The sequence below is a fragment of the Heptranchias perlo genome, chromosome 15, assembly GCF_035084215.1.
Source record: "Heptranchias perlo isolate sHepPer1 chromosome 15, sHepPer1.hap1, whole genome shotgun sequence".
Classification (NCBI taxonomy): Eukaryota; Metazoa; Chordata; class Chondrichthyes; order Hexanchiformes; family Hexanchidae; genus Heptranchias; species Heptranchias perlo.
This window is the reverse complement of record NC_090339.1, coordinates 5,764,863-5,789,302: the sequence shown is the minus strand read 5'-3', so window position 1 is coordinate 5,789,302 and position 24,440 is coordinate 5,764,863. Positions and strand designations below refer to the sequence as shown.

Here is a 24,440-nt window from a genome sequence, read left to right as displayed (position 1 = left end):
AGCAATAGTGATAGGGGATTCCTTAGTTAGGGGAACAGACAGGCATTTCTGCAGCCGTAGACGTGACTCCAGAAAGATATGTTGCCTCCCTGGTGTCAGGGTCAAGAATGTCACTGAGCAGCTGCAGAACATTCTGGTGAACAGCCAGAGGTTGTGGTCCATATCAGTACCAACGACATAGGTAGAAAGAGGGATGAGGTTCTGCAGGCAGAGTTTAGGGAGCTAGGAAAAAGATGAAAGAACAGGACTTCAAGGGTAGTAATCTCAAGATTACTCCTGGTGCCACATGTCGGTGAGTATAGAAATAGGAGGATAGAGCAGATGAATGCATAGCTGGAGGGATGGTGTAGGAGGGAGGGCTTTAAATTCCTGGGGCATTGGGACCAGTACAAGCCGGACGGGTCGCACCTCAACAGAGCTGGGACCAATGTCCTCCCGGGGAGGTTCATTAGTGCCGTGGGAGGGGGTTTAAACTAATTTGGCTGGGGGATGGGTACCAGGATGTAGTATTAGAAAAGAGAAACAAGGTGCACAAAGGATTGGGAGAGAAAGATAGCACTGGAGTAAGAAATAGTACAGTATTAAGTGGAGTCAGTCTAAGATAGGCTTACAGTGCATGTGTGTGAACACTTGAAGTGTGGTAAATAAGGTCGGTGAGCTGCAGGCGCAAATAACCACATGGGAATATGATGTTGTGGCGATAACGGAGACCTGGCTCACAAAAGGGCAGGATTGGGTACTAAATATTCCTGGATACAAGGTGTTCAGGAAAGATAGGGAAGGAAAGAAAGGAGGGGGGTGGGGGGGGGGTGTCAGTATTGATTAAGGAGAATATTACACTGCTGGAGAGAGAGGATGTCCTGGAGGGGTCAAGGACAGAATCTATTTTGGTTAGAGTTAAGAAACAAAGAGGCGCCATTACACTACTGGGTGTATTCTATAGGCCACCAACTAATGGGAAGGATACAGAGGAGCAAATTTGCAGGAAAATTACAGAGAGGTGCAAGAACCATAGAGTAGTGATAATGGGGGAACTTCAACTACCCTAATATAGACTGGGACAGTAATAGTGTAAACGGCAAAGAGAGGGAAGAATTTCTGAAGTGTGTTCAGGAGAACTTTCTTAACCAGTACGTTTCCGGCCCAACGAGGAAGGAGGCATTGCTGGATCTGGTTCTGGGGAACGAGGTGGGTCAATTGGAGCGAGCGTCAGTAGGGGAACATTTAGGGAACGATGATCATAGTATCATAAGGTTTAGATTAGTTACGGAAAAGGACACAGAGCAATCTAGAGTAAAAATACGAAATTGGAGGAGGGTCAATTTCAGTGGGTTGAGAACAGATGTGGCCCGAGTAAATTGGAATCAAAGATTGGCAGGCAAAACTGTAATTGAACAGTGGGTGGCCTTTAAAGAGGAGATGGTTCAGGTACAGACAAGATACATTTCCACAAGGGGGAAAGGTAGAACAACCAAAGCTAGGACTCCCTGGATAACGAAAGAGATAGAGAGCAAGATGAAGCAGAAAAAGGGGGCGTATAACAGATGTCAGGTTGTTAATACAAGTAAGAACCAGGCTGAATATAGAAAGTTCAGAGGGAAAGTAAAGATGGAAATAAGAGGGGCAAAGAGTGAGTATGAGAATAGACTGGCAGCCAACATAAAAGGGAATCCAAAAATCTTCTATAGGCATATAAATTGTAAACGGATAGTAAGAGGAGGTGTGGGGCCGATTAGGGACCAAAAAGGAGATCTACGCATGGAGGCAGAGGGCATGGCTGAGGTTCTAAATGAGTATTTTGCATCTTTCTTCACCAAGGAAAAAGATACGGCTAAAGCCACATAAAAGAGAAGGTAAAAATTGATACTAGAAAGGCTGGCTATACTTAATAGATAAGTCACCAGGTCCAGATGAGATGCATCCTAGGTTGCTGAGGGAAGGAAGGGTCAAAATTGCAGAGGTGCTGGCCACAATCTTCCAATCCTCCTTAAACACTGGAGAATTGCAAATGTTACACCCTTGTTCAAAAAAGGACGTAAAGATAAACCCAGCAACTACAGGCCAGTCAGTTTAACCTCGGTGGTGGGGAAACTTTCAGAAACAATAATCCGGGACAAAATTAAGTCACTTGGACAAGTGTGGATTCATAAGGGAAAGCCAGCATGGATGTGAAAGACAAATCATGTTTGACTAACTTGATTGAGTTTTTTGATGACGTAACAGAGAGGGTTGATGAGGGCAATGTGGTTGATAATGTGTATATGAACTTTCAAAAGGCTTTTGATAAAGTGCCGCATAATAGGCTTGTCAATAAAACTGAAGTACACGGAATAAAAGGGGCAGGGCAACATGAATATGAAATTGGCTAAGTAATAGGAAATGGAGGGTAGTGGTGAACGGCTGTTTCTCAGTCTGGAGGGAGGTGTACAGTGGTATCCCCCAGGGGCCGGTACTAGGACCACTGCTTTTCTTGATATATATTAATGACTTGAACTTGGGTGTACAGTGCACAATTTCAAAACTTGCAGATGACACAAAGCTTGGAAGTGTAGTAAAGAGTGAGGAGGATAGAGATAGACTTCAGGAGCACATAGACCGGCTGAAATGGGCGGACACATGGCAGATGAAATTTAACGCTGAGAAGTGTAAGGTGACACATTTTGGTAGGAGCAATGAGGAGAGGCAGTATAAACTAAAGTGTACAACTCTAAAGGGGATGCAGGAACAGAGAGACCTGGGAGTATATGTACACAGGTCGTTGAAGGTGACAGGACAGGTTGAGAAAGCATATGGGATCCTGGGCTTTATAAATAGAGGCATAGAGTACAAAAGCAAGGATGTTATGTTGAACCTTTATAAAACACTGGTTCGGCCACAATTGGAGTATTGTCTCCAATTCTGGGCACCACACTTAAGGAAGGATATGAAGGCCTTAGAGAGGGTGCAGAAAAGATTTACTAGAATGGTCCCAGGGATGAGGGACCTCAGTTACATGGATAGACTGGAAAAGCTGGGGTTGTTCTCCTTAGAGCAGAGAAGGTTGAGAGGAGATTTAATAGAGGTGTTCAAAATCATGAAGGTTCTAGACAAAGTAATTAAAGAAAAACTGTTCCAACTGGCAGAAGGGTTGCAAACCAAAGGACACAGGTTTAAGGTGATTGGCAAAAGAACCAAAGGCGACACAAGGAGAAACTTTTTTACGCAGCGAGTGGTTAGGGTCTGGAATGCACTGCCTGAAAGGGTGGTAGAAGCAGGGTCAATTGTGGCTTTCAAAACGGAATTAGATAGTTACCCGAAGGAGAAAAATTTGCAGGGCTACGAGGAAAGAGCGGGGAATGGGACTAGCTGGATTGCTCTTGCAGAGGACCAGCGCAGGCTCAAAGGGCCGAATGGCCTCCTTTTGTGCCGTAACCAGTCTATGATTCTATGAAGCAGCATTCAACAAAGCAGAAATATTTCCAAAACAATAGAGTAAAGGTCGATGGAAGTCATGCTCAAATTGTACACTACTCTGGTCAGACCAAACCTTGAGTATATGCCCAGTTCATCCCATTGAGACAGAAGGGAGCCCTGGAGGCAGTTCAGAGAAGATCCACGAGACTGACAACTAGCATCAGAGGGACTGAGTTAGAAGGCAACTGAAAGGTGATCTTATAGAAGTATATAGGGTGGTAAACAGTACAAAGAAGGTAAATCAGGAACACTACTTCAAACTAAACAATGGCAATAGGATATGGGACACACATTCAGGCTAGTCAACGGGAAACGGACAACTCTCAAGTAGCTCCTAAATATAAAGTGATTGATACAGGAATGGAGCCAAGTGATTGACAGAGTAATGGAGGCAAAAAGCCTGCCATCAGGTAAGAGACAGTTGGATGCTGTAATGGGGAGACTAGGGTCTTATGGATGGATGAGTTGAGATGGGCAGTACTGCCTTGTTAATCGCTGTTTATCTTGTAAACCGCTGTACACCTCACGATCTCATAAAAGGCCAGATGTACTTTTGTAGCTGACCTAGAAATTGTGAGTCCTACAAAACTCTGTCCATTGCTACTCTGAGCCAGAAAGGGCTGGAAAATTTCAAAAAACAGTGAGAAGCTGTTGTGTGCCTTGGTAGCAACTCTGAGTTATAGGAAAAAATTGTGTGGAAACTTCCTAAAGACTAAGCCACAGTTCAAAGTCTTTCCAGTCGGTAACTTCTACCATTTTTGCTCAGTAAAGCAACTGGAAGCCCTACGCAACCATGTTGACAGTGAAGAGTTTGTATACTGCAACTGCTAACCAATAATATTACTCCTTTTGGAAAAATAACGAAGAGACTGGAATCTGAGAACTACATTCATCATTGGATCAAGACCAGAATTCTATTTTACAGCAAACTACAAAATTGCATAGAGTTTAGGCTTGCTACCTGAGCGCTCCCAATCTATTTGCTATTTTACAGGCAGTGCAATTTAAAAACCACTGTTAGTTCAGCTTTTTCCAGGCACCAGGTATAACATAGGTGAACATCAATGTAATGGATTCGGCCAACTACAATGCCTTTTGAAGTGGATAATGCATCAATCTGGTTTTAGCGCAAGTCTTTCATCCATATAGGTGTGGATTCTCTTCACGAAGAGTTTGTTTTTCACTGATTCAACGTCTCTAACAAGGTGATATGTTTCTATTTCAGTTTCTAAGCACCTTGCTGAGCCTCTCTGCGAACAAGAATTTTCAAGTTCATCAATTCTGCAGGCAAAGCATCAACACTCATTTTGTCAAGAGCCATTTCCCAGTTCAAACTCTTTCCTAGTCAGAGGGAGCAAAAATGTTCAATGAGCTGCTAAAAATGTGAACTGGTTCCAATTCATCAGGAAAGACTGAGGCAGATCACAATGTCGATACTTTGACAGTTTTCTTTTACTGAACCATTTACTGTTATAACCATTTTACCCTTTTATATTTTGTTCCCTTACTGTTGCACTGCAACCAATAAAAATACATTGACACCTACTCTCTGACTAAAACCTTTTGAAGTTCAAATTTAAGTGATTATGAATGAGTTTTACTGGAACAGACTGAAAACATCAAATTTGGCAAAACCAAGAAAAGACAGGAATCCTAATTTTATTGTATATACTTTCAAGTTGGTCTGTCCCTAAAAGTATTTACTTTCTGGAGCCCATCTTAAATCCATTGGAGGAGTTATTCACATTGCACAAATAATCTGAGTTTTGTACCTCATTTGCAACACATGGGCTGACTTCAAAGTGACTCAGTACATGTGCAATCTTTCCAGCAGCAGGAACAGGGAAGTGCTGGAAGCACAAAAGCATGGCCACTGCCTGCAGCCCCTTTTAGACAATCTGTACTAAAGCTGAAGTATTTTTGGAGCACTGACCTACATCTAGTTTTATACCATGAGACAGGAAAGTTACAGGGGCAGTTCATGCTCTGAAAATGCTTCATTTGCAGCCTTGCCAGAGAAGGGGCAGTTGAGCTGGCTGTGGCAAGTTTTCTGGCTCGTGCCGACATCTCACTCACTGCCACCATGGATTACAGTGACCAGGAAGTGAAGTGAAAGCCCGGCCCCCTACTAGTATCTTTTGGAAAACTACCTAGGGCTTCAGGTCAGGTTTTGTGTAATCCTCTGTGGCCAATCGGAGCCAAATTAACATATTACCAATCCCCCAAAAAAGCAGATGCACCCAAACAACAAAGATTGTCTCTTATGCAGAAATGGACTCAACAGCATACTAGAAATATTAAGGCAGAAATTGTTTGTAAAATAACGGTGAGCTTAACAGCGTTCATCGTTGTTAGTGGTGAAATCAAGAAGCAAGTTCTGGCGTTCGCAAATGCGAAGTGAAATGTGGAAATCTGAGACTTGCTCCTACTGGTTCGCCGGTGATATGACAGCTTCAAATTAAAGGGAGATCGTCGGCTGGAATTAGTGGAAACAACGGACCAGTGCCAACTTGCTCATCTGTCCAGCTGGAAAGTAACTAATATCACCACAAATTGGGTACGCTTAAATATACCGGATCTAAACTAAGTTTGAACAGCATGGTAAGTCTTAATGACTGCCAAACAACTAAAAATTAACTTTTAAAAATGTGGAGTCTCATTAATCCTTATTTTAATAGTTTTTAGTCATTAAAAAAGTTTTTAAAAATTAAAAAAACTTTTTTTTTACTTTTCCCTTCTGTCTCTATTTAATTCAATTATGTCTTACCTTCTCTTTTTTTCGCTGTCTATACGCTGTTTTTACAATTATTTCAATGTTGTACCTTTTGCTTCCTGGTTTTAACTATGGAAGCCTGCAGAGACAGTGAACGCAGCTTGTCAAAAATGCTGCGATCTGATTGGTCAAGGGGAGCGATTGATCCTCTCGCTTCTCCCAGGGTCCGAGCGTCACTTGATCTGAGGCTGGGCTCTTCCCCGCTTCTTATTCGAGGAAGTGCCCGAAGAAAAGTAAGTTAGTGGGTTAGTATAAATCCATAGAGTAATGAGCACTGTTGGTTCACTGCTCCGAGCAATTCCTGCCCCATTATAATAAACAAGTGCAATATAGTCAACTTGTGTCAGCCATGGCTCAGTGGTAGCACTCTCGCCTCTGAGCCAGAAGGTTATGGGTTCAAGCCCCATTCCAGGACTTGACACAATATAGGCTGATACTTCAGTGCAGTACTGAGGGAGTGATACATCATCAAAGATGCCGCTTTTCAGATGAGACGTTAAAACGAGGCCCTGTCTGCCCTCTTACGTGAAGACAAGAGATCCCATGGCACTATTCTAAGAAGAGCAGGGGAATTCTCTCAATGTCCTGGCCAATAGTTATCCCTCAACCACTACCACCAAAAAGGAAACAGATTAACTTATCATGCGTCTCATTGCTATTCGTGGGACCTTACAGTGTGCAAACTAGCTGCCATGTTTGCCTATAAAAACAAGTGACTATACTTGAAAATGCTGTAAAGCATTTTAGGACATCCTGAGGACATTCAATGCACTGTATAAATGCAAGTTCTCTCCTTTTGTTTCTTTTTGCTTTTTCTTTGTAGTGAAGGTTAGTGCACACACTCTATGACTCCAGTTCATATATTATCTCCAACATCCAGGCATTAAACTCCTTTAAAAGGGAATGTTATCAGTGCCCAACTGTTTTCCCAGTAAGACACTTGATGCACGCGGTGTGGCATTATGTATGAATCACAACCAAGGACAAATGAAACCTAGTTACGAGTGTATCCTTTGTCAGAGTTCCCAGACAGATTTTTACTGCATGCGTGACAAATTTCTCTAGCTGTTCCCTGCTCCTGTATCTGATCCACAGTCTGCATTTTCAATGACAGCGAGCCAAGCATTGGTGTGTGGACTTGCAAGACTGAAGTTCCCCATAGGTTAGCTACTATATAACAAAGATGGTTCACACTAAATGTCTTATCAGTGAATGCACAACAGTAATTGTTCCATGAGGCAACCTATTGTAGGTGGACATTTCAACTGCAGGGAGAGAAACATGACTACACACGTCAGTGCAGATAAATTACTTTCAAGCCACATCCAATTGTTTTCTGAACAATATGTAACTGTGTGCACATTACATACCTCTCATGGAGTCCTGTTGCCATTAGATCCCCTCTGAGCGGAGAGTTATCCATTTTCTCACCACCAGCACCTCCTCTGTCAAAATAGGAAAAAAAGGTGTTGAATTTAGACCTGGAACTCCATTCCCTCTTCCAAGCTGTGGTTAAAACGTGTACATAAAATCAATCATGTCACTAGGTCTACGTGAATAAACAATCAAAAGGACACTGTTACTTGGTTGGCAAATGTGGGTCCGTACCGCCTGCAAGGCAAAATTAATGTGCTTGTCTTGTTGAAATTCAGAGGCAAAATTAAGTCCCAGTTATGTAGAAATACACAGAAGTACACAAACTTCTAAACTGCTGCTGCGACATCTACAAGAGACGCTGTACAACCTTTCTAAGGTTAAGAGCTGGCACACAAATTATATAAAAACTAACAGCCACAAATTTTAACTATAGAATGCTATTATGCTCACTGCTAGTCTCACTGTATCTACAGCAAAATTTTGAAACCTGGCCCATTAAGGTGATTTTTCACATGCTTTGTTTCCAACTTGAAATCTAGATTGTATTTTCTCATTCTCACATGCTCTCATTTCTCCTTGTTCCCTTTCATTTCAGATTTCACCTTCAGTGCCACTTGCTTTCATTCCCTAGCTCTCTCACTCACATTCTTTATCTCTTTTTATTTCATTTCCTCTTTTCTCCATGTGTCTCGCATTCGCTTTCTCTTATTCCCACCCTGATTTTCTCTTTATCGGTCTTCTTCCCTATTTCTCCCTCTCTTCATTGCTCTTCCCCTCTTACGCACCGTTATTGATACTGGCTCTTTTTTCAAACCTGAGCTGAGCCTCCACTGCAGTTAAAACCATCTCTTTTGGTGTAGAGGTCGGCAGTGTTTGTGGCAGAAACATTGGCCTCGCTCCCCGTTTACTACTTTGCTAGGCTTCACACCGCTTTGGTTGTTCAACAGCTGAGTTTGCACAGCAGTTCCCCCTTTACAGTGGCGCATTCGGGCTAATATTGATCAATCAAAAATGAATCCATAAATCCACATAAATAAACAAGTTTATCTTTGGGCTAGTCCATTCCAGAATGATTAGCAGGTAAGAATCTGTCGATGCTCACATCCACATGTTTCCTGTTCATGAGACAAATATGGATGAGGAAGGCCATTCGGCCCATCTTAGTTCATCATCCAGAAAGATCCTACTCTTCCACCTCCCCCAGTCACAGCATTTAATTTCAGGGTTTTTTTTGCCTCTACTACTCTACATGGAAGACCCATTCAATGTGTTAATCACTCTTTATGTGAAGAACTTCCTGACACCAGTCCTAAATTTGTCTTTAATTGGTTTGGACCTGTGTCTCCTTATCCTACTCTCATGGTTTTGCTTGAAGTCATTTTCCGGATTCATCTTTTTCATACTGTTCACTATAACATATACCTCCATACGGTCAACTCTGTCATCTTCTTTCAAGGCTGAGAAGACATTGGGGTAGATTTTCATCGTCTTCACCTGGTCAAATGTAATTCCTCTATCCTTCAGCCAATTTCTTATCCATTCACAAATCTTACCCTAAATTGCTACCACTTTCAGCTTAACTGGTAGCCTTTTGTGCAGAACTTTGTCAAATGCTTTCTGAAAGTCTAGATACATGGCGTCAGAGATAATATGCGCTTTGGGACGTGCTGAGATCATAAAAGGCGCTATAGAAATGAGAGTTCTTCTATGTTTGCTTGAGCCTTCACTTGCTCAAAAAATAAGCAGCTTCAACCGTTGAAAACATTTGGAACTTCACTTCTGAACGCTGCTTCCACAACTACACCTAGCTCTACTGCCTCTATGCTGTCAGACTGCTTGTCCAACATTAAAAGCTGGATGAATCATAACCTCCTCAACATCAAGAAGACCTAAGCCCAGCATCTTCAGCCCCCACTATGAACTCTACTCCATTGCTACAGATTCAATCACCCTCCTCAGCCACTGTATTAGGCCTTGGTGTTCTGTTAAAGCCTGAGCCGAGGTTTAAACCCTGCATCCTGTCTATCATTAAGACCACTTAATTCCACCACTGCAACATTGCACCTACCTAAGCCCAACTACTGCTGAAATCTTTATGTCTTTGTCACCTCTAGACTCAACCACTCCAACACTTTCCTTGAAGGCCTCCCATCCTCCACCCTCCATAATCTCCAAATATTCAATCCTACACTAAGTCCTGCTCACCAGTCATGCCTGTCCTTGTTGACCGATATTGGCTTCTATACCCCAACATGTAAAATTTAAAATCTTTGTCCTCTTCTTCAAATCACTCCAATGCCTCACCCCAGTCTCCACCAGTTCCATACCCCTGCCAAACGCTCCGTTCCTCTAACTCCAGCCTATGGTCAACGCCCCCCCCCACCCCCCCGTCCCCTTCACCCCATCACTGGTGGTAGTCTTCAGCCGCCTCAGTCCCACTCTCCAGAGCTGTCTCCCTAAACCTCTCCACTTATCCATTTTTAAAAATCATCTCAAAACCCATTTTTTAAACCAAGCTATCAGCACCCCTCTTAATCTCTCCTTTGTTGGTTCAGTGTGTTTCCCTTATGTCTATTTGCAGAGCACCTTGAGAAGTTTGTTTACATTAAAGACACCACATAAGTGCAAGTTGTTGCTCATTAAAAAGTCACTCCTTTGTTACTTGTTTCTCTATTTTCCTCTATGGCCCTCTTTTATCCTCTCTCATTTTCTTGGAGTATAATTCCCTTGTCTATTTGCTCAGTAATTTCCTCAAAGAATTTAACCTGCCCTTTATAAATCCATGTTGATTAAAAATATCTTTCTAAGTGTTGACTAATGTCCCTTATTATGATCCTTGGCAGTTTTCCATTGACATCAGATTAACTGCTCTATATTTTACATGTCCCCTTCTCTACATTAGCCACCCACCAATCATTTAGTACAATTCCTGTTTCAAAGAATTTTGGAAAATTCAGGTGAATACTTGTGCCACTTCATTACGAACCTCATTCAATATTCTGGAGCTTGGTGACTTGTCAGCTTTTAAGTCCTATAGCCCCTTTAATAGTTTTCTTTTTAATGTTTATATACATCTGGTAATGGTTGCTCCAGGTCCGCCCATTTACCCTTGCAGTCCTCGCTCATCTCTCTCATCTCTCTCTTTAAATACAGAGGTGAGGTACTGGTTCAGCATCTCTGCCATTCCTTTATCATCTAATATAATTTACAGATTAGTCTCCTGCTGCCAATTTTCTTTTCATCTAAATGAATTGAGTGAATGTCTTAATCTCAAGACACTTAATGGAAGAGCCTGTATATAATATGCATATATTAAATGTTTTAATGCATTTTAAGTTGGAAAAGTGGGCAGTCAGCCAATTCAAGTGTAAAACACTGCCACGGTTCAATACAACCATAAGATGATCATTATTTTATAAATCATTAATAAATTCTCACTTGTAGCACCATTCCTCATAGTTTATTGCTATATTTGCAAATTAACTCTAACTATGTGTAAAAAAAACAATTTAAGGTTTTTTCCAATTTTACTGCTTTTGTTCTTCAACACTTTAGGCAATAGCATGTTTGTATGTATATGTGCCTTCTGTGCATGTGTGTATTATGTTATTGGATTTCTGAACGCGATGTTTTCCCAGGATCAGCATCATCGGCTACTCCCGTAACCAGACCTTGTGTCCCTATATCTGCCAATCTCTAGGGTAGTGATAGGGATTGAAACACAGCACCCTTACTTTGTCCACCATCTGCTACCATGTGATCCTCCTCTTTTTGAAAGTGGCCTAGATATTCACTCTTAATAGACTGAACCAGCAAGTGCTTTTATTTAAATGACAGATAAATGGAAGAAAGTAGAAAGAATTTGCATTTATATGGTGCCTTTCATGTCCTCAGGATGTTCCAAAGCATTTTTCAGCTGATTAATTACTTTTGAAGATGTCACTATTGCTTTGAAAGTGAACGCGGCAGTCAATCTGTGCACAGCAAGGTCCCACAACAGCAATGAAATAAAATAAACAGTTTGCAATGTAACAGAATGAAACATGTATTCCTGTACCCTCCTTGATACATAAAATAATAAAGACGCCACTCACTTTCTCTCTAAATATAGACTTGAAAATGCAGAAACACTTCTTCCCCTGTAGAACAGGCTACTGTTTGAAATCAAGCTCACTACATGCTGGCTGTTCTAAAATTTTAAGGAACTGCCCTCTGACTGCAGCTACAGAACTCAAATAATAACTGTAGACAGATTCCTGAGGCCTAATACAATTCTCAAATACAAAGTCCCTGATCACCAAATTTTCAGTCAAGGAGGATTCCAGTCAATCAATAACCCTGTCCCCTTTTCAAAGATCGAAGACACAACAGACAATTAAAATCAGTACTCCAGTTTGTGGCCTATTCTTTGATCTCTGTCAAAACAATTTGGGACCGTTCCCTGCCCAACTATCCTGGCGAAAAAAGCAGTAGATCGCTGCACCTCTCAATTACATTGGATCAAACAGCCATTCATCATTATTGAATGGAAGCAATCTTTGACAATAGCAAAGATGTTTGTAATTCAATATAATGGCACCAGGTTGATTAAATATTAACACTTTAGATAACCATTGTCTGGAATTGAATTAGTGACCTTCCTTTGCAAAATACTCTGTGATCTTGGGTTGTTAATGCCTCACATGTCGTTTCTAGTAATAAAGAATAAAAGTTAAAATTTCAACAGGCAAATTCAAATTAATTTTTGCTACAACGTGTATATTATATGAGTATGTGTCCATATATGAGTATATGTAACTGCATGTACCTGGACCTGTGTGTGCGTATATGCATGTGTATGTATGTATGTGATTGTATGTGTGCGAGAGATTTATAATATGCAGTACTGAGTGGTTTTGATACTATTACCTGATCTGTGCCTTTCAGGTGAGTTGGTGGTAACTAGGTATGTTACTGGACTAGTAATATAAAGGCTTAGACTAATAATCCAGAGAATAAGAGTTCAAATCCCACCATAGCAGTTTGAGAATTTGAATTCAATTTTTAAAAAATGTGAAAATAAAAAGTGTTGGTGTAAAAGTGACCATGAAGCGGTCGGATTGTCGTAAAAACCCAACTGGTTCACTAGTGTCCTTTAGCGAAAGAAACCCAGTCCTTACCCTGTCCGGCCTGTGACTCCAGTTCCACACCAATGTGGCTGACTCTTAACTGCCCTCTGAAGTGGCCGAGCAACCCACTCAGTTGTCTCGAACCCCATCAAAAAGGCCAAGCACCACCTTCTCAGGACAACTAGGGATAGGCAATAAATGCCAGCCTTGCCCACATCCCGAGAGTGACTGAAAAAAACACTAGCGCCCACTTATTTTAGAAACTGCAAACAAACTTGACATCACAGCAGCCAGTTAAAAAAATATTTTTAAATGTTGCCTTTATATAGTCACTCCACTCAGCACCTTCTGAGGGGGATATACCAAATAATTTCTGAGATAGCAGGGACACATCAAATAGAATAGTACAACACACTGCAGCTACACATTATTTTCTAGTATAAAGATTCCTTCTTGTCAAGTCTCAAAACCACACATTTTCGGTTAAAACTCCCTTTTCCTGTCAAGTGACAACAAAGGTCTGTTTAGCCATTGACAGTAAAACTGCCAGAAAACAATCCCTCCCTTCCTGGAAGATTATATATAGGAAGGTCCGATACGGTCACTGGTTATATTATGATCTCAGCTTTCTGATGAGTATACAGATCCAATTTTAGTTTATAATAGCATTGACGATCAAAGATAGTTTATGCAGAAAGCCCAAAAAGCAGAAAGGGACAGAAACAGTGGATCAGAACTCCTAACTTCTCTATAATTTTCTTTTGGTCAGCCGGTTATCTGACGCATTTAGAAACCCATCGCCTTTATAAGGGTGCCCAAACTACACTGAGAATTCCACTGTTTGCCAGATATGGAATGCACACACTGGGACACACTGCACTTACCTAGGTCCAGAAAACTTAGGTGCAGTTTGGCAACAGTCAAGGATTAAGGACCCTCTATTATGCAGAGAAGTACAGCTGGAGTTTGACCAGCTAGAATCCCGGCAGCTTAGCAGCACGGAGCACTGGTTACCTTTCCACTGCTTGTCCAGCTTAAACAAAGGGCAGAGTTTTCATTGATATCACGTGTGGGTCGTTGGAGAACTGACCCACATGGGTTTGAGTCCTTGCTAGAGGAGCAACAGGCACCAAAAACTCCTGACATACAACCCACAAAATGCGCAAGTACATTAGCCCCACATATCACTGTAGATTGGGCACACAAATGTAATTCAAATGCACAGAGGAACTCGTCACTCGGCTTCTAGTGCAACCCATTCAAAGTTTCTTAAAGCACTGTCAGTTTTGCTCTGTTGGTTCAAGCCCCACTTCAGCACATCAACGGTCAGAGGCGCTGTCCTTCAGAGGAGATGTTAAACCGAGGCCCGGTCTGCTTGTTCCAGTGAACATTAAAGATCCCGTAGCAGTTTTCAAAGAACAATAGAGTCCTTCTGGTGCCGTGGCCAATGTTACTCCCTCAACCAACAACACAGCAACTCATCACTGTTTGGGGAATCTTGCTGTGTACAAAATAGCCCCAAGTTTGCCCACGCAACAACAATCAAGAAGATGAAAGATGTGCTATGTAAATCTAAGTCTTTTTTTGAACATATGTCGTCATCTTCAACCCGTGAAACAAGACACAGCTAACAATCACAACCACTTTTTCTGCAGCCTCCACAAAACCACAGACTTCAGCCATGTTGTGTCTGCACTTGCATTGGAACAGATGCAAAAAGAAACTAGCGCTGTTCAGAGCCAGCGTGTCCTTAAACTTCATTCTACAAAGTGTTTTTTTTAAAATGAGAATCACTCAGGTCCTGTAGAAAGACTAAATAAACATAATGGGCTATTTAAAAAAGTAACAGAATAAATAATATTTCTTAAAACAAACAACTTTTGCCACTGTAGTAAGCAACCTAGCTTTCAGCTGGAGCAGAAAGGTTCTGTGAGCTCATTATGTGCTGAGCTACAAAACCGAATGGAATTAACAATCATAAGAGTCAGGTCAGCCTATCTATTTCTATAAACGCTTGGAATGTGTGTCACATTGCAGAAATTACATATTGTATAAAACACCAACAAATCATAGCTCCGCAATCTTAAAAAAAAAACTAGAAAATGAGAATGAAAGTTATTTCCTGTAGATTTCTCTAATCCTGAGATAATGTGGAGAGCCAAGCTGCTGCCAATCTGGAGAAACCGCCAATAATAATTAGTCTCTGATTGACTTCAGGATCTATTTAGATCACATCCTACAGGGACTATCTGAGGGATAAGTTACCAGCTAAACATTACAATCATGCTCTAGGCCACTATGAGCATCATCACAGAGAAATCAGCTGGACGCCTTAAAATACCTGATACGAGTCCATACCTATTGTAGTTTGGATCTAAATAGGTAATGGCGCATTTTAAACAGAATGCTTGCATCCAAGGTCATTGCCATATAGGAGAGACAATGCTTACAGACATGGTTGGTGGTATCTGGGCAGGTGCGGCAAATCAGGACATGCTGCCTGCTTATCACCCTGACCTACTTCCATGCAGTACCACTTAAAAGCATGACTAGCATGTTGGGTATGTTAGTCAGGCATTCACATAGCTTAGTGTTGTCATCGAATCTGCTGTCCCATCTTCAATTGGAAAGAGGAGCCTCTGCATGCACTAACTGCCGCCCAAAGCGAGATCTGGTCACCTATATCTGCAGATGCACGTCTGAGGGTCCCATGGGTGATCTCAGACCACCTGGCCTAGCATTCCTTAATTGGTCCTCCTCTACTTCTTCCAAATAACTCAATTATGACGATCCCCATTGGGAAACCCATTGATACCCGTAATGGTACTGAGGGCAATAAAAAAAATTAGAACAACTGGCACAAATACTAAAGAGTACCTAAGTGCCAGCAGAAAAAAAATAAACAAAACAATCAAGAAATGACTGGGAAATTGATGATTTAATTTACTTACTCGTGTCCTTTAGATCAGTTGGTTTCCTAGTAGCATTGGATGGCCATTGTACATGGACTTCCTTGAGAATCAACATCCCACATGTTTGAAAAACAGGAAGCTGCATGCAGGAATTCCACGTCCCCAAATGAATGTTAAAATGAAGCTCCGACCTATGTGAGGCGAGGGGGCTTGCAACAACACTGGGCCCACCACCAGAAATTCAGATTTAGCGCAAAATGGGTGAAGGTCCAACTGAACGGAACTCCCACCCATCTTCCATTCTTGGCCACCCAATATACACTGGTAGAACAGGAGGCCGAGAGTGGAGGCCTAGGCTCATGATCCTGAGTAAGTGATGAGCAATACCAGTGACATCTCTTGCTTGCAAATATTTTAAACAAACTCAACATGACAAATCCCCAATTTGAATGTAGCAGACTTGATTTAAGAACAGACACACAAAGGAGCAGGAGCACTCCTCTGGGAGGCCCCACAAAATAATCTGGGCCACTGCTGTCGCAGGACCCCACCCGCACTCTGCACTTACCTTGATGGTGGCCGAGGTGGCCCGATATTGGCCAGCCTTAATCCGGCGAACTGCATCAGGATGCCCGTTTGGTGCCCCACAGCTTGCTGGCCCGATGTAAATGAGACTGGTGCCTGAAAATCGTGGCCGCCTCTTCTCTGCGGGTATGGGTGACCTCCCGGCACGCTCCGCCTGTTGGTCGCCGAAAAGTCAAAATCGACCCCATTAAATCTTGCCTTTCACGTATTGCCTCAGTTCCTAAGCTAACAGGCCCCTCATTAAACAGTTCTCAATCCCTGTACCTCCCTAACTTTCAACGTTCCAAAAAAGTGTTCATTATCCCATCTTTACAGTAACAAACTGCAAATAAATGGTCTCTATTTGCGTTAAATAAAACAGCTCAACTTCAGTGCTTATTCAACATGCAAGAGCAGTTTGTTACTGTGAATGCTAACTTACTGATGTACTAATGCTAAAACCTTACCTGATCTTCCTTAAGCTAATAGTGTCTCTGAACCATAAGCAGTTTTTTTTAAAAATGACTAAAGTTCAGATATCTACACTAAACTTAGTTTGAAATGTTACTGTAAGCTTAGTTGGAGAAAAGAATTTAAAACAATGTGATATGCTTGGCTCATTTTGTACGTGATGGACAGTTCCTTTTTATATTTGAGTGGTGGGATCAGTTTGAAATTCCTGAGAGAAAAACAGGTTTGAATTTCCAAGAAACAGTGCGATTTACTTAGGCTCCCACAGTGCTAAGAAATTCAAGACAAAGATACACTATTATTTACAACGAATTCGTTTAGTTCTTAGAATTACAATCTTTTATATTGTCCACTTGAGGACTTAGGTGGAAGGCTGTCTATTAATATATAACTAGATTATATGAATGTCACTTATATGTTCATCTTTTGCTTTAGAAATGTGGTTGATAGTTTTAACTTAAAACGAGGTCAGATGTGAGACCCTGTGCCCCTTTCGGAGGTCAGATGTGAGACCCTGCCCCTTTCGAAGGCCAGGGTGAGACCCTGCCCCTTTCGAAGGCCAGGGTGAGACCCTGCCCCTTTCGAAGGCCAGGGTGAGACCCTGCCCCTTTCGAAGGCCAGGGTGAGACCCTGCCCCTTTCGAAGTAGCTTAATGCAATTACCAGACATGGTCTGCTGTTTGCTTTCCTGAGCACATTACCAAAACCGTAGCTAGATCTCTAGCCAAGAACAGACATGCGTTAAGGTATGGGGAGTTGAGACTCACCCACAAGTGATGTAAGGCCAGAATAATCTAGGGTACGGTTAGAAAAGAACCAAAAATGTAAATTTGCATGGCTCTGCTCCCATTGTAGAGCCTCGGTAACAGCCAGCGCAGTAGCAGAGATAAGGCTATAAAATTGTAGTCCTGATATTCTGATCCAAGCTTGCTACCATCAAGGCTTTCCACTGGGAATGGAACCTTAAAATTATGCCCTATATAAATTAGTCTTTAAAGGCACACCAAGCTGAGTCGGTTTCATGCTAGTGGACGTAGACTTCTTAGTAAGACTAATGATCTATGATCATTACAGATTACAGAGCAGTGTCTCCAAGCAGTATTACGCTCAGCCTCCATTAGTAGGCAACTGACCCTTTTCGGCCAGTCATTGGAGCAATGCACCACTGTTCAAGCACAGCAGAAATTGACTACTGTGAGCCCCAATTCAAGCTGCTTAATGAGCCTTCGTCCCAGTACCACTCATTTTAGAATAAGTCTTTTTCAAGTGTTAAGGGAATTTAAATTTGAACAACATGGTCCCAAATTGAACAATTTCTGACATGGAGAGCAGGGTGCACTGACTCAGAGGGTTAGTAATGGGGTGTACATTAGACGACTTTATATTCTGAAGGCTTTTAGTACAAATCTAAACTCATTTAGATGCATGAAAAGGAGAACTAATGCTGTTTTGTCATCTCAACTCTCTTATTGTATTCATTACTTGTTCCAAAAGGTTCTGTACATAGTGTAATTATTGTCTATTGACCTTTTAATTCTAGAAATAAACTACTAAAACATGTCTAAACCACTAAATACCAGAGCAGCAGGAAAAGGCACACAAACTAAAGTGACAAATGATGCAGGAAAAAAAACAGAAAAATAAAATTAGGGTGGGTGGGGGGAGGGGAAGTGTGTAAGAGAAACTACAACAGCCTGACACACTTGCATAAGTCTATATACAATTAAAGAAAGGACTTGCATTTCTATAGCGCCTTTCACAACTTCAGGACATCCCAAAGTGCTTCACAGCCAATTAAGTACTGTCGAAGCATAGTCACTGTTGTAATGTAGGGAAATGAGGCAGTCAATCTGCGCACAGCAAGATCCCACAAACAGCAATGACATAAACGGCCAGATAATCTGTGTTGGTTGAGCATTAAATGTTGGCCAGAACACCGGGACAACTCCCCTGCTCTTATTTGAATAGTGCCATGGGATCTTTTACATCCATCTGAGAAGGTAGACGGGGCCTCGGTTTAACACCACATTCAAAAAGACATCACCTACAACAGTGCAGCACTCCCTCAGTACTGCACTGGAGTGGCAGCCTAAATTATGTGCTCAAGTCCTGGGAGAGGCGAGAATGCTACCATTGAGCCAAGGCTGACATCTTCATAGAATCACAGAATCTTACAGCACAGGAGGAGGCCAGACAGCCAAGCATGCCTGTGCTGGTTCTTGAAAAGAGCTATCCAATTAGTCCCATTCCCCTGCTCTTTCCCCTCAAGCCTTCAAATTTCTCCTTTTCAAGTATACATCAAATTTCCTTTTGAAAGTAACTACTGAATCTGTTTCTACCACCCTTTCAGGCAGTGCATTGCAGATCACAGCAACTCGATGCTCCTTATCTCCCCCTGGTTCTTTTTCCAATGATCTTATTTCCGTGTCCTCTGGTTAGCGACCCTCCTGCCAGTGACAACAGTTTCTTCCTATCTACTCCATCAAAACCCTTCATAATTTTGAATATTTCTATTAAATCTCCCCTTAACCTTCTCTGCTCTAAGGAGAACAATCCCAGCTTCTCCAGTCTCTCCAGATAACTGAAGTCCCTCATCCCTGGTACCATTCTACTAAATCTCCTCTGCATCCCCTCCATGGCCTTGACATCCTATCTAAAGTGTGATGCCCAGAAATGGGACACAATTACTTAATGTTGACTTAGAGACTTTATCAATATTAGAATTTGGTGGGGAAACTGTGCTATTTTCATAACCACTGCTGCTGTCTTCCAAAGCATATCCAAACAGTTTGATACTTACTCCACGGAGTTACCGGCCATTTCTAACATGAAGAAAGAATTTTAAACATATAACAAACTGGTGTAGTACAGTCAGACGTGCATGGTTGCTGAGTGACAGCTCGCAATATATATATATATTTTGAGATATAAAAAACCTGCTGCGATTTGAGGAGCACAGTAAGTAATTTTCTGTTGCTAAGCTATGATGTCACAATGGATGTGACTTTAAGCTTGTTGCCCTCCTGACATCACATAAACTACTGCACTGCACCGGTGTAGCTCATTAAAATGGACACCAGGGTTCAAAGGCTATAGAACAAGCAGCATGATCCACAATAAAAGTATGTTTCTAATTTGCTGCTCCAACTTGTATATACAACCACACCCGCATGCACACTTACATGGATTTATTGGGGGAGAAAGCTTTACACAAGATTTTTGCCTACAGAAAGAACGAACCTATGAATTTAGTGGTCTGTTTAACGAAGAAAGAAAGAACGTGCATTGATATAATGCCTTGCAAGACCTCAGGACATCCAAAGCCCTTTACAGTCAATCAAGTACTTTCTTTTTGAAGTGTAGTTGCTGCTGTAAAGTATGCAAACATGGTAGCTGATTTCTGCACAAGGTCCCACAAACAATGAGATAAATCACCAGATAATCTTAAGTGACGTTGGCTGTGTTGGTGAACATATATTTACACTGGAACCAACCCACCGGTATCTTAGACCACACCACCATTGTCAATGGTGAATTGGCATTGTCCTGCTACAATTTTAAAACTTGTGAAACTGGGAAAGCCACCAAATGCTCAACCTAGCTGTACAAGCCAGCAATGGGGATTTAAAGACAATCCCCACTCATAACAGAAAGTGAGCAGCAGTTATGACTTTTAAATTGCAGTTGCTTCCCAGTCATATCCAGTGATCTAAAATCCAACCCATCAAATTAAATAGGGCGGATTTGAGGGTCTCAGCACACTGCCGAACTGCTTCAAGTAGGGATTGACACAAAAACAACAATTACTGAAGATATCTGAAATAAAACAGGAAATGCTGGAAGCACACAGCAGTCAGTGAACATCCAAAACAGGTTAGCACTTTGGGTGGGTCCTTTCATGGGTTGGGAGGTAGGAGACAAACAGTAGGAACAAAGGAAATGTTCTCTGATTGGCAGGATGTGGCACGGGGTTGAATAAACTTGGTCTGAATTCCCTTGAGTTTAGAAGGTTGAGAAATGATCTAATCAAGGTATTTAAAATGATTAAGGGATTCGATAGGGTTGATACAGAGAAACTGTCTCCTCTGGTGAGGGAATCCAGAACAAGGGGACACAATCTTAAAATTAGAGCTAGGCCATTCAGGAGTGAAATCAGGAAGCACTTTTTCACGCAAAGGGTAGTGGAAAATTGGAACTCTCTCCCCCAAAAGGCTGAGGATGCTGGGACAATTGGAGCTTTCAAGGCTGAGATCAATATGTTGGGTAATGGTAGCAAGGAATGTGGCGTAAAGGCGGGTAAATGAAGTTGAGGTACAGATCAGCCATGATCTAACTGAATGGCAGAACAGGCTCAAGGGGCTACTGTTGTTATGTTCATCAACAGTACCAGAATCAGTCATAGAATCATAAGAGTGATACAGCACAGGAGGCCATCCGGTCCATTTTGCCTGTGCCGACTCTTTGAAAGAGCTATCCAATTAGTCCCGTTCCCCTGCTCTTACCCCATAGCCTTGCAAAGTTTTCCTCTTCAAGTATTTATCCAATTCCCTTTTGAAAGTTATTACTGAATCTGCTTCCACCACCCCTTCAGGCAGTGCATTCCAGATCATAACAACTCGCTGCGTAAAAAAATTCTCCTCATCTCGCCTATGGTTCTTTTGCCAATTACCTTAAATCTGTGTCCTCTGGTTACCCTTCAGCAACTGGAAACAGTTTCTCCTGATTTACTCTAAAAATCATTCATGATTTTGTACACCGCTATCAAATCTCCCCTTAACCTTCTCTGCTCTAAGGAGAACAATCCCAGATTCTCTAGTCTCTCCACATAACTGAAGTCCCACATCCCTGGTACCATTCTACTAAATCTCCTCTACTCTCTCCAAGGACCTGATATCCTTCCTAAAGTGTGGTGCCCAGAAATGGACACAATACTCCAGCTGGGGCCTAACCAGTGATTTATAAAGGTTTGGTATAACTTCCTTGCTTTTGTACTCATGCCTGCAACTCCTGCAACATCAGCAGGACATTGAATTACTGTATGAGAAGGTACATTATTGAATTTTTGCAGCAGTCAGTACTGTCATCTTTTACTGCTGTAACTTAATTAGCATCCTCACTCAAAGGAGCCGTAAGGTTGCCTCGAGTAGGAAGGAAAAAGTTCACACTGATGGAACTGGAGGGGAGGGGGGAGGGGGGGGGGGGGAGGAGGAAGAGCAGGTGCAGAAGCTATGTTCTGCACTTTTAGCTGTTCTATATCTGGCCTGGAAGTGCATGATTCTGACAACGGAGGACAAAAATGAAAAAAAGTGTTCCAACATGAAAACAAATCTTTAATTCTTAAGAAAAACTTCGATCATCAACAATCAAATTCACATTGAGTATTGATGAGCTGATCTGTACCTCAATCCCATTTACCTGGCTTTGTTCTAGATCTCTTGATACCTTCCCAACAAAAATCTATTGATTTCAGTACTTCCTGATTTCACTCTTAGATAGCCTAGCTCTAATTTTAAGATTGTGCCCCCTTTTTCTGGATTTCCCCACCAGAGGAAACAGTTTCTCTGTATCTACCCCATCGAATCCCTCAATCATTTTAAACACCCTGGCTCAGTGGTAGCACTTTCGCCTGAGTTAAAAAGTTTCCCATTTCAGGGCTTAAGCATATAATCCAGACTATTATTTCAGTGCAGTACTATTCAAAAAAGTGCAGGGAATTTCTCTGGCTTCTCGGCCAATTTTGATCCATTGATCAACACTACTAAAAACAGATTATCTGGTCATTTATCTCATTACTGTTTACGGTGCCTTGCTGTGTACAAATTAGGTGCTGCGAACACCCTACAGTGACTACACTTCAAAAGTAATTCATTGTAAAACTCTTTGGGGCGTCCTGAGGCTATGAAAAGCGCCAGATAAACGCAAGTTCTTTTCTCCTTTTCATGTTGAGTATTTTGTCCACCATGGAACAAATTTTAAATCTTTGAAAATCATTAATAGCAATAGAGAACAGGACTTCTGACAGGGGGTGGGGGGAATGAAATTTCTCTCTTTTATGCTCACACCGACTTTCTCCATAATTTCAGCCCCACGGGTTACAAATTAGAACTCAAAACTCCATTGATTCTTTGATGGACTGCCAGATAGAAGTGCTGTACAATCATGCAGTGTTTGAGGTCAGGAAGAGGAAAGTCTGCCTGGTCCTGTCAGCAGGTTATGGAGGCGCATGGATGGAAGATATCCAGGTCAAGACCCGTCTTGTAATTACAGTCAGAAGTTGTTACCCAAATTCATATTAATCATGAGTACTGATTACCAGTGAGTAATTTATTCCAAGACATCTAAATCTCAGGGTTTTACTAGTGTTTTGTCACCTGATAAAACTGCTGCTATGGTTAGGAACTCAAATACGAACCAAGGAATTGATTGTTGCCACAAAATATATATAGCCGATCTTCAGTGGCACTGCACACTGAGTTCGAGAATACGCTCACTCTCTTAACCTGCCTCCTCTGTCTGTGTTGCTGATTCTCTCTTCTGCTTCGCTCTCTCTTTCTCTTCTCTGCTCCTTCTCTTCTTAAATCTTTTTGCTTCTCTTTGTCTTTTCTTTCCTTTTAGGTGCGAGGTATGGTGAGGAAAGGAGCTACTGAGGGCCGCAGGCTGCATTTAGGGCAGGTGCTGCGGGAGATAATGTGGCTTCCGTGCCTCCCTTCCCATCTCCTCCCCCAATCACTCACCCCCATCATGTCCCTTACCCTTTCATCTTGCCACCACCTATACCTTTTCCTACCACCCCCTCATTTCCATCACTAGCCCACCTTTTCCTCTCTGAACGACCCACTCAACTCCTGTACTCTCTCCTTCCCCTTGCTTCACTATCACTCACCTCAACCGTAACCCTTTAACTACTCTTCCCCACTCCCAAGGGTGGAAGCCTCCTCACCCTCAACCAGTTTCCCTCCCACACCTATGCTCCCTTGCTGTTTCCTTTCAAAGTTCAACTTGTTTTTTTTCAAAATTAGGATGAGGGGAAAAGTGACCTGTCTGCATTCCCTTCATCTGTCTCTCTGTCTCTGTCTCACGGGTGTATTTAATTAACATTGACCTTTTCTAAATGTCAAATGGAGACACTAAATTGGTTTCAAAATTCAACTTTCTTTAGAAAATTGAATTAACTTTTAAATTAAGAGAGTGCCTTCATTTAGAGACTTTTAAAAAAAAGTATAGAGCATAAAGCAACAAGTGTGCAATTAGAACAGTCGCTTTATTTTGTATCTCTCATAACCTTGGTATTTTGCTGAAAAAAAATGTAAATTTTACCTCAGTAAAGCTTTTGAAATTTGTCCTCCTGTTTTTCAAAATTACTCAAAGAAAAGTTATGGGCAGAAACTGCAGAGGTAAAAATAAATTAGCCATCCACACAGCTGGCTGAATGGTACAGGTGCAACCTGGGAAATTAGGTACGCTGCACATGCTCAGACTGCACAATCCAAATTCAAGAGTAAAAGCTCTGGGCAAAAAATATGAAGTCAAGTCCAAGCTTTTAGAGAGGCTAAGGCCTTCAAGTAAAAAAATGTTAATGAAGGCATTAAAAGACAATTCGATGAATAATATGATTGTGAAATATGTAATTCTTTAAATTTTCTTAATTTTGTTTAAGCCCTTATTTTTAATATTAAGAAATTTCAGTTACTGAGAAAAAAAGCAGCTGCAAAAAATTTGAGATCATTTTGAACGATTTACAGGAACTCGGTAATGTACTCCAACTATGAAATAGCAGCTGTGT

At 41.6% G+C, this 24,440-nt stretch overlaps 1 protein-coding gene across 4 annotated transcripts in view; it reads right to left on the bottom strand.

The window, feature by feature from the left end:
* The window catches only part of klhl13 (kelch-like family member 13), a 241,560-nt gene that overhangs the window by 186,037 nt on the left and 31,083 nt on the right, over positions 1–24,440 (bottom strand). For 2 of the 4 annotated variants that reach the window (XM_067996802.1, XM_067996800.1), the window contains exon 2: positions 7,597–7,671. In XM_067996802.1, coding sequence (XP_067852903.1) covers positions 7,597–7,649 — 53 coding nt within the window. In that variant the 5' untranslated portion in view covers positions 7,650–7,671. Of the gene's footprint in view, positions 1–7,596; positions 7,672–16,191; positions 16,363–24,440 lie in introns of those variants that run through there. The other 2 variants (XM_067996801.1, XM_067996804.1) reach the window with 2 other exon arrangements.